Here is an 11,892-nt window from a genome sequence, read left to right as displayed (position 1 = left end):
TAAAAACTGACTAAAAACGAAAATATTTCACTCAAATCTCTACAAATTGGAAATTTTTGAGTAATTTTGCAAAATTTTGAGCTAGAAAAGAAACACAACTTCACTATAGTGCTTACAGTTCTATTGTTAAAATAGTGAGTTTTTCATTATTTCAAAACTAGAACTAATAGAGAGTTAATATTTCAACTCTATTTGAGGTCCATATTGTATTGTATTAGGACACCAGCGGGTCGCATGGTATCACTTCATTACAATGGGGAATAGAGACAAGCTTTTGGTGTTTGGCTGGTGTCTCGATCATGCCACCAGCCCGTGCACCATTAGGACACCATTGGTGCCTCAAGCTAAAGTGGGAGAGAAATTACTTTTAACACGGCTCTTTCTCGAAGACGGAGAGGTCCAATGCTCTATCCTCCACTAATCACTCCCACTACCTAGCAGCATTCTCCTTCTTTTGTGTCTGTGTGAGAGAGCTTTGTAACGCGACGCGGCAACACTCCCCTCCATCTACTGCTGGCAATGCTCCAAGTCATATACTGGTCAGCAGGTATAATATTGTTTTCATCACAAGAGCATGAAGCAAAATGACATGGCGCATCCAATTGTGCTCAGGATGTCTGTCTGTGTCTACGCTACAAACTGTGGAGGGAGAAATGAGTTTCTCCTCTCCATGTTAAAAGTAATATATCTCAGACTTTAGTGACAACTGTGACCCCTGGTGCCTCACTGTCCATGCCAACCTATTCCTTCTTCCGGATATTCAGTTCTTTTTTATTTTTCTCTAATTTCGCCAAATTCAGCTGCCGAACTGAAGTGATTATTGTCTTTTCTGCATAAATATTTAAACTCCAAGTGCTAATTGAAACCTGATTCATCATTTCCAATGTAATAAAAATATAAATCTTACAAGTTAAATTAGATTTTTTTGGAAAATCTGATATTTTGTGGATTCACGAAATAAAACTTAAAATATTCACAGCATTATAACTTTACTGAGTATAAATCTAGTATGTTGAGCAGAGAGTGTAGAATGTAATAGATAATGTTATTCTATACTGTCTGGTGCCGAGTGAGGCACCAGCCGGACATCACAGGGACACCAAAGAGGCACCAGCCGGACACCACAGGGACACCAAGGAGGCACCAGCAACACCAAAGAGGCACCAGCCGGACACCACAGGGACACCAAAGAGGCACCAGCGAGACACCAAAGAGGCACCAGCCGGACACCACAGGGACCCAAAGAGGCACCAGCCGACACCACAGGGACACAAGGAGGCACCAGCGGACACCAAAGAGGCACCAGCCGGACACCACAGGGACACCAAAGAGGCACCAGCCGGACACCACAGGACACCAAGGAGGCACCAGCGGGACACCAAAGAGGCACCAGCCGACACCACAGGGACACCAAAGAGGCACCAGCGAGACACCAAAGAGGCACCAGCCGGACACCACAGGACACCAAAGAGGCACAGCCGGACACCACAGGGACACCAAGGAGGCACCAGCGGGACACCAAAGAGGCACCACCGGACACCACAGGGACACCAAAGAGGCACCAGCCAGACACCACAGGGACACTAAGGAGGCACCAGCGGGACACCAAAGAGGCACCAGCCGGACACCACAGGGACACCAAGAGGCACCAGCCGACACCACAGGGACACCAAAGAGGCACCAGCCGGACACCACAGGGACACCAAAGAGGCACCAGCCGACACCACAGGACACCAAAGAGGCACAGCCGGACACCACAGGACACCAAGGAGGCACCAGCGGGACACCAAAGAGGCACCAGCCGGACACACAGGGACACCAAAGAGGCACCAGCCGGACACCACAGGGACACCAAAGAGGCACCAGCCGACACCACAGGGACACCAAAGAGGCACCAGCCGGACACCACAGGGACACCAAAGAGGCACCAGCCGGACACCACAGGGACACCAAAGAGGCACCAGCTGGACATCACAGGGACACCAAAGAGGCACCAGCGGACACCACAGGGACACAAGGAGGCACCAGCGGGACACCAAAGAGCACCAGCCGGACACCACAGGGACACCAAAGAGGCACCAGCCGGACACCACAGGGACACCAAAGAGGCACCAGCCGGACACTACAGGGACACCAAAGGGCACCAGCCGGACACCACAGGGACACCAAAGAGGCACCAGCCGGACACCAGAGGGACACCAAAGAGGCACCAGCTGGACATCACAGGGACACCAAAGAGGCACCAGCCGGACACCACAGGGACACCAAGGAGGCACCAGCGGGACACCAAAGAGGCACCAGCCGGACACCACAGGGACACCAAAGAGGCACCAGCCGGACACCACAGGGACACCAAAGAGGCACCAGCCGGACACTACAGGGACACCAAAGAGGCACCAGCCGGACATCACAGGGACACCAAAGAGGCACCAGCCGGACACCACAGGGACACCAAGGAGGCACCAGCGGGACACCAAAGTGGCACCAGCCGGACACCACAGGGACACCAAAATCTGTTGTCTATAGTGAGGTCCACGTTATAAAAGCAGTACCATCAACATTGATGTTGCTTTCCTAGTCTATCATCCCAGCAGTCTATCTTTTTCCAGCTCTGCAACGTTGCCAGATCGTTTTTTAAACAATATAGTTAATTAACAAAATAGCTAATCTCAATAATGCAAATTTATTTTTCAAACATTAAAAAATAAATTTTATTGATGAATAAAATATAATTTATTATTTAAAACAAAAATAAACAGTTGATATCACATCAGATGTACTGGTAGCATCTATTATCTATAGAAGGCAGTGGCAAGGCAAAGAATCATTAACACTGTTCTCCTATCTTATATATCCCTCTATTACAATGTGAACCTTACTGTAGTCTGATGTCCGTCTATAGTGTAATAGGGGTGAAAAGTGTGTCTCCTGCCCTAGCTCTGACACTTGCTGTCCTGTAATACAGAAGAAAACATTAGCTGTCAACATTTAATTACAAGTTTTGATTCTTCTTCTTCTTCTTCTTCTTCTTCTTCTTCTTCTTCTTCTTCTTCTTCTTCCTCCTCCTCTTTATCTATCACAATGTGGCGTTTTGACAGCGTTGAGTGGTCGCATCGGATCCATCTTCTCCACTGCTCTCTGTCCGCAGCCAGCAGCCAGCAGCCATTCTCTTCAACTGATTCACGGTCTTGCCTCTTTCTGCTGCTATCCGTGAAACAGCTGCCTCCCATGTTACCCGTGGTCGTCCTGTCGGCCGTCTGCCTTGTGCCTGGCCTCCATCTATTGGCGAGGCTTTTTGTTTCATCCATTCTCAGGAGATACCCATACTATCAGAGTATCCGTTCATCGATTGTTCTTTCACCGCTTTAATGTGCAATTCTTCTCTTATGCGGTCATTTCTTATCTGTCTCGTCTTGTTTTCCCAACTATTCTTCGGAAAGTTTTGATTCAAAACACATAAAATTGAATTTGATCGAAGATTTAATCATTTTTCTTATTGATAGCGTTTACAGATATTCCAAAACATTCTAAATGACTATTAGAGAATTATTGAAAGTAACGACCCAAATACTAACAACGATTTAACACAATCTACCCCCGCCCCGCGAGACGCAACATTAGCCCCCTCCCTCCCAGAAATAATTGTCTGGAAACAGACAATTTTGCTACGGACTAGCAAGTCCATTTGAAATTGTGACGTAGCCACAGACGTGACATGTGAGTCACTGACATCGATATGGCTAGTTTATGTACATGCTAGTTTATGTTTATGTATGGTTTGTTATTAGATCCCTGCGGATTACGGGTTACCTGATAGTTTAGTTATCCTATACTATTAAACGAGCAATTTATATTTAGAGGCACCAGCCGGACATCACAGGGACACCAAAGAGGCACCAGCCGGACATCACAGGGACACCAAAGAGGCACCAGCCGGACACCACAGGGACACCAAGGAGGCACCAGCGGGACACCAAAGAGGCACCAGCCGGACACCACAGGGACACCAAAGAGGCACAAGCCGGACACCACAGGGACACCAAAGAGGCACCAGCCGGACACCACAGGGACACCAAAGAGGCACCAGCCAGACATCACAGGGACACCAAAGAGGCACCAGCCGGACACCACAGGGACACCAAGGAGGCACCAGCGGGACACCAAAGAGGCACCAGCCGGACACCACAGGGACACCAAAGAGGCACCAGCCAGACACCACAGGGACACCAAGGAGGCACCAGCCGGACACCACAGGGACACCAAAGAGGCACCAGCTGGACATCACAGGGACACCAAAGAGGCACCAGCCGGACACCACAGGGACACCAAGGAGGCACGAGCGGGACACCAAAGAGGCACCAGCCGGACACCACAGGGACACCAAAGAGGCACCAGCCGGACACCACAGGGACACCAAAGAGGCACCAGCCGGACACCACAGGGACACCAAAGAGGCACCAGCCGGACACCACAGGGACACCAAAGAGGCACCAGCCGGACACCACAGGGACACCAAAGAGGCACCAGCCAGACATCACAGGGACACCAAAGAGGCACCAGCCGGACACCACAGGGACACCAAGGAGGCACCAGCGGGACACCAAAGAGGCACCAGCCGGACACCACAGGGACACCAAAGAGGCTCCAGCGGGACACCAAAGAGGCACCAGCCGGACACCACAGGGACACCAAAGAGGCACCAGCTGGACATCACAGGGACACCAAAGAGGCACCAGCCGGACACCACAGGGACACCAAGGAGGCATCAGCGGGACACCAAAGAGGCACCAGCCGGACACCACAGGGACACCAAAATCTGTTGTCTATAGTGAGGTCCACGTTATAAAAGCAGTACCATCAACATTGATGTTGCTTTCCTAGTCTATCATCCCAGCAGTCTATCTTTTTGCTCTGCAACGTTGCCAGATCGTTTTTCAAACAATATAGTTAATTAACAAAATAGCTAATCTAAATAATGCAAATTTATTTTTTAAACATCAAAAAATAAATTTTATTGATGAATAAAATATAATTTATTATTTAAAACAAAAATAAACAGTTGATATCACATCAGATGTACTGGTAGTATCTATTATCTATAGAAGGCAGTGGCAAGGCAATGAATCATTAACACTGTTCTCCTATCTTATATATCCCTCTATTATAATGTGAAATTGTGAACCTTACTGTAGTCTGATGTCCGTCTATAGTGTAATAGGGGTGAAAAGAGTGTCTCTTGCCCTAGCTCTGACACTTGCTGTCCTGTAATACAGAAGAAAACATTAGCTGTCAACATTTAATTACAAGTTTTGATTCTTCTTCTTCTTCTTCTTCTTCTTCTTCTTCTTCTTCTTCTTCTCCTTCTTCCTCCTCCTCTTTATCTATCCCAATGTGGCGTTTTGACAGCGTTGGGTGGTCGCATCGGATCCATCTTCTCCACTGCTCTCTGTCCGCAGCCAGCAGCCATTCTCTTCAACTGATTCACGGTCTTGCCTCTTTCTGCTGCTATCCGTGAAACAGCTGCCTCCCATGTTACCCGTGGTCTTCCTGTCGGCCGTCTGCCTTGTGCCTGGCCTCCATCTATTGGCGAGGCTTTTTGTTTTCATCCATTCTCAGGAGATACCCATACTATCAGAGTATCCGTTCATCGATTGTTGTTTCAACCGCTTTAATGTGCAATTCTTCTCTCATGCGGTCATTTCTTATCTGTCTCGTCTTGTTTTCCCAACTATTCTTCGGAAAGTTTTGATTCAAAACATATAAAATTGAATTTGATCGGAGATTTAATCATTTTTTCTTATTGATAGCGTTTACAGATATTCCAAAACATTCAAAATGACTATTAGAGAATTATTGAAAGTAACGACCCAAATACTAACAACGATTTAACACACATCTACCCCCGCGAGACACAACATTAGCCCCCTCCCTCCCAGAAATAATTGTCTGGAAACAGACAATTTTGCTACGGACTAGCAAGTCCATTTGAAATTGTGACGTAGCCACAGACGTGACATGTGAGTCACTGACATCGATATGGCTAGTTTATGTACATGCTAGTTTATGTTTATGTATGGTTTTTTATTAGATCCCTGCGGATTACGGGTTACCTGATAGTTTAGTTATCCTATACTATTAAACGAGCAATTTATGTTTAGATGTTTTCATGTTTATATATAAGATCTGTATGTGACCAGAACTCGAAAACGGCTCTAACGATTCTCACGAAATTTGGAACAAAGTAGGTTTATGATACGAAAATTCGATAGCACTAGGTCTGAACCCTGAGATTACTCGCTGAAGGACATTAAAAGAATAAATACGTCCTTGGGAAAACAGCTGGAAATTTTCTCATCTGTCAATACCGTAATAGAAGTGAGTGTGCGAGTGCATGTGTGGGATATTCCTCAGCTGATCTCACCAGAAGAATAATTCAGCAAGAAAAACTTATTTTCGTTTAGTTATCTTTTTTTTTAGAAAACATGTTTACTTCAGAAAGTCCAAAATAGTAACTAGATGCTATTAGTGTAGAATAGTACATAGTATATTAACAAATATTGTAGCAAACATAGTATATCATTCTAAATCGAATTCATAGTATATCTATTTGTAATTGATGATGTATTTGTTTTTTGAAGTGTGAATAAATTGTTATTTTGATGAGTGATAGTAGCTTAACCAAGATTTTGATTTGGACTGTAGTATAAATTTGTAAAGGGACAGTTTTGGGCATAAGCCTGTTGTGCCTCCTCATATAACTTTAAAAATAATTGTACGACTGAGAAAATGAATAAATAAATATAAACTATAAATTCAATCTTTCGTTACAAATTTTCTATGCTTTTATACACTCCAGAGCGAAGCTCGGTTCCCCGATATTAAGTTGACTTAATTTCTAACACAATACATTAACTAAATCCTACAGAAGCCAGTGAAGAACCATCAGATATGTGTACACTTTGGGGAGAGTAGGGTGAGTAGAGGGAGAGACAGACTCACTACCCATGAACTTAATAAATTGATCGGCGCTTGGGCGTGGCTTAGGAATTGTGACCTCATAGGTCAGCACTATACCCTTCATTCTACAACCCTAGAGTTTAAAGTCCGCTCCACCCTCCTAAATCATAATTTAGAGAAGGGAAAATTCAAGTCTTTTTAGCCATTTTTCGAAACACGATGGCATCCTGTTTTATAAATTTGGAGCTCCACGAATTGAATAAATTGTTTATGTTTCAAGAGTTTTCCCTGTAATAATAATAATAATAATTAAATATCCTCTAGTAAGGGCTCGGGCACTGATAGGGCAGTTTGTGATCTCGGTCACAATTCATCAGGAGGATATATATATATATAGAAATAGAAAGGTATATCATTCTTGGTAAGGGCTACTCGTATTAACATAAAAATCAACGTACTTTTTCTTCAACTTTATTTTATTCCTTAATTTCCTGGAAAGAACTTAGAAGTTAGTATAAACATTTCATTTCGTAGCGGACCCATCATCAACTGGAATCAAGGACTAAACGAATAATACTAGGAAAATGATCAAATGGAAAATTAGTATTGAAATCTCTCATACACAGTTTTGTCACACCTCACAATAAAAAACGGATCAATAAAAATCGTGTTCCATTGGAAGGAGCAAGTTACAGCACAGGCGTCTGAAATTTGAGTTTTCGAGAGGTTAGACAAGACTTGTAATGTTGAAAAAACATAATTAACTTAATATTTTCTCTACATGGCACGAAATTTGAATCTAAAACAGAACTGGAAACTGTGGAAAGAACGCATAGAACAACTGCAGAATATGCAAATTACCAGAGTCAGAGTTCTGTCATCAACCAGTTGGAAGGAGAAGTTTAGATAGATCACATAATGTATGTAGTCCAGGCAATGAATGCTCAAAAAAGGGTATAGAGGGAAATGTTTGAAAGACAATTTTTCACTCCACAGTTCTGTTTAGGGTAGTAAGGAGGTAAACATATCAAAAGTCCCCACCACTACCCCCTGTGATAAGGGGATGGGGTGGTTTAAAAGTACCATTTTTTGGTTTCTCGCATAAAACTCAAAAACTGTGTATCCTAGGGACTTGACTGTTATATAACAAATTGAAGCTTAAATAATATCCTACAATATTCATACTAGAACTTTTTTTTCTATCCCCTTTAGTTTTCGAGATATCCGCTCTTGAAGGTGTGACATTTTTGAAAAAATCACGTTTGCCACCAATTTCTTTCTATTTCTGCTCTTATAACTTTTTCAAAATCGACGGGAAAAATCCATGCTGATTATGAGCTTATAAAACATTGAATTCTCTTCAATTTTGTGTATAATTTCATGCTTTTACGAATTTCCCTACACCTTTTGCAACAGCTTTAGTGTTGAGTGTGAAATCTCAATTTTTTAAACAATAGACCAATTGACAAAGGAATTTGGAGGGAATGTTTTAAACAAAAATTTTTACTTTGCAGCTTTGTTGAGACTAGTTAGGAGAAGAATATATCAAAAGTCCCTATTCCTAACTCATGTGCTAAGGGATGAGGGTGGATTAAAAGTTGCATTTTTCAGCGTTTTGCTTCAACGCTCATATCTTGAGAACAATACGTTCAACCGACATAACTAACTATTCAAAAATGAAGCTTGATAAACTTTCTATACTTTTTGTTTTGTAAAATATTGTGTTATTCTCAACAGTTCCCGAGATATTTTTTCTTGAAAGTGTGTAATTGTTAAAATGACAGGTTCTCATTCAATGTTTTGCTCTTTCAGGGCTTATAACTCTCCAACTATGCATCATAAAAACTGATGCTTGTCGTAGGTTTGTAGAGCATCGAATTCTCTTTGAAATTATGTATTATTTCACTATTCCAAGTTTTTCTTTCATTGTTATAGCAGCTTCAATGTAGGGGGTGAAATTTTCATAGCTGCAACAATTGATCGTTCGACAATGACATTTGAAGGGGGTGTGTGTTACACAATTTTTGACTGCAGCTTGATTTGGACTAGTTAGAAGGTGAACATAGCTAAAGTGCGAATATTTATCCCCTCTGTTGAAGGTGTGGAACCGCTAAATTGACACTAGTTGCAGCAATGAAAATTTCACCACCTACAAATTTTGAAATTTTCTTCCATCATTCGAATTGACTTATTTATCCTTATTTGAAATCCGTGTATTGCAATATTATATTTGATTTGTGACTAGCTGACTTTACAAGTGATACAAGTATACTACGTTATAAATGGTTAGTCATTGTCTTTTAGAAAAAGAATTTCAAGTAGGAATATAGACTACGGTATATGTTAAATCTATTGTTTAAAACACATATAATAAATGCGAATTAGCAGTAGAAATTAGTAGTCATTAAGTTTATACGTTTTTATTTCAATGAAGCATTCAACTTCCAGCAAAGAGGGTCCGAAAAATTCACTCTACTTTGGATGCCAATGCCACACTACTTCTTCCAAAGAGGATCGGAAGAAGGAAGTCATTTATTTGAGACCTTAATTCAGTCATTTCATTTACTCCAGCTCTTAGCCCTCTCACGATAGTAATTACATTTTTACGGTTCCTATAGATTACTAATTCAGTGGCGTAGCGAAAGGGGGGTTTTTCAGGTTACAACCCACATGAGCCCGAAAAAGAGGCCCAAAAATCCAAGAAAATAAACCGCCTCCCGCTCATCAAATTCAAAACTGGGGAAGTCTATAGGGGGCTCAAAATTTTTGGATAATATCCCCCATTTCGAAATCTTGGCTACGCTACTGTCCTAATTTCGTTATGAGAACTGGTCAGATATGTTCCTTTTTGAATTCCGTGTCGACGTGTTTTTTGAAATTTTGCATTTTAAGGATAATACAAAAAGAAAAGGAGTCTCCTTCGAACGCCAATATTACCGTAAAAATCAGACTTTAGAATTATACATCATAAATCAGCTGTCGATTGGATTATAAATTGCATGCAATGACACATGCAATTCAATATCTCAATGTAACTTGGTGAAAAAAACAGCTGTTGTGTGGACTAATAATTGCATGCAGTGAGGCATCCTATTGATAACTTGAAGTACGGTAGCTTAGTATTTTCTCTCGACTTCTCTCTGCTTTCAACTCGGTAAGCTTTTGATGATATAGCATAGCTGTTTACATCACATTATTAGTATTGCCGATACAACAACCCAAACACCCATTAGTCGTCTATACATCGATATTTCGCCCACAGGACAGTACAGGACAGAGTTTACTCTGATGGGCAGTATTGGAGAGACTGTGGTTTATAACTGCGCGTGGTCTACTGTTCACAGAACTACTAGTAGTATTGAGAAAACATCAATAAAGATGAGTTTATCCAACTCAATTAAGACAGTCGATCAACAGAAAGTCAAGGGCTTCAAAAATCACTCCCCATACTGATTGAGGACCTCCCTGATAATCTGATTTCATTCATCTCTTTATTATCATCATCATCCCTCTCTGCACAAGCTTGTAGGTTTTATAGCTATAATCCTCAGAAAAGCCCTCAAGAACCGTTCAAGTTTTCTTGGTTCACTTGAGATTCACTGGAAATATTCTCTTATGCCTGATATTCAGTAATTTCCACAGTTTTCAGAAGCGATTTATCAGTTATTTTCGGTACCAGTTTGGTCCAAATGATTTGAAATTTTCATACAGGTTCCTTTCACCTACATGTTTGTTTAAATTGAAGCCGATTTCACAGTCAACCACACTAAGCGACTAGAGCTTGACAGAAGGTAGCGAGCCAGACAAAACAGTGTGCAACCCTCACGCAGCTGGTTGTCTTCAGTGAGATTTACTTGTACTTTGAGCATTTCAGATGCTTCCCATTCAAGAGAGTGCAGACAGCTTGAAGTGTCACAACATCGGTCTGTCGCTGCCTCATCACAGCAGTCCCTGTCAATAGGTTCAACTCCACTTGAGGTATCCACGATGGAAAAGCATTGGGCTGATGTTTTCATTGACCACTAACGCGGAAAAAGGGTTTCTTTCAACACTCCCAAACCCTCTAAATAGTGTGACATTGTTAGAGTTTCTTTCAACCCTCCAAAGAGTGGAAATGGTAGAGGGAAAATATATTCTCTGGTTATTGGAGGTGTATCATATCGATGGAAATGTGTATTGATAAATATGTATTTGGAGGAGATGAGGTATTAAAGATACATACCAACTCATTTACTGTATCTGATACTCGCAGGAAACCCGTGCTCCGCAAGGGTCTACTTAAAGACTTGACAAACTGGGAAATTGACGTAATGAAATATTGAAGAATTGAAATAGGTCTATAACCATCCTCGGTTAATTAAGAATATTGCAAAATTTCAAGTTAATCAGCTCAGTAGTTCAGACCTGAGGATGCGTCAAACATAATGTTCCTTTCCCGTATGTGTATAAGCCAGTTCTTTCCTTTATTATAGTATAGATGTTGATGGACGTAGTCTACTTGATTATGCTACGACATAATTATATGCTATTTGCATATTGTGATTGATCACCCATTTGTGTTCTCATTGTATTTTGTCTATTTGTTTTTCGCATAGTATAGCAAATAAAATAATATGTGTTTTTAATCCAATTCAATATTGGATTTGATATGAATTTGAATATTGATATTCAATCAACGGCCGATACTGCTGATTGTGTCAGATTCTAAAGCCCAGAGTCAAAATTAAAATTATCATAAAACTTATGAAAACAATTCAGTGGAATAACAGCTAGCTCACAAGTTTATCTAATGCTGTAGGATAATAGCCATGTCCCACTATATGGCCTCACTCAATAGCTATGCCCCACAATTTGTTTTCTTGACTGATTTAGTGAATCAGTGAATAATCCCATTTTCGCGAATGAGTTTGAAGATCTTATAAACATAAAGGTTTT

The 11,892-nt window shown here is 41.7% G+C and overlaps 1 protein-coding gene across 1 annotated transcript; it reads left to right on the top strand.

The window, feature by feature from the left end:
* Nucleotides 1-253: 253 nt before the first annotated feature.
* On the top strand, nt 254-4,829 carry LOC120354724 (serine/arginine repetitive matrix protein 2-like). The gene is made up of 3 exons (XM_039442167.1): nt 254-308; nt 1,075-2,478; nt 3,859-4,829. Exons 1-3 carry the CDS (start codon nt 254-256, stop codon nt 4,827-4,829), a joined length of 2,430 nt encoding a protein of 809 aa, XP_039298101.1.
* Nucleotides 4,830-11,892: the final 7,063 nt, after the last annotated feature.

Source organism: Nilaparvata lugens, chromosome X, assembly GCF_014356525.2.
Source record: "Nilaparvata lugens isolate BPH chromosome X, ASM1435652v1, whole genome shotgun sequence".
NCBI lineage: Eukaryota > Metazoa > Arthropoda > Insecta > Hemiptera > Delphacidae > Nilaparvata > Nilaparvata lugens.
Note: the sequence above shows the minus strand (reverse complement) of the source record. Positions and strands in the feature narration are given on the sequence as shown.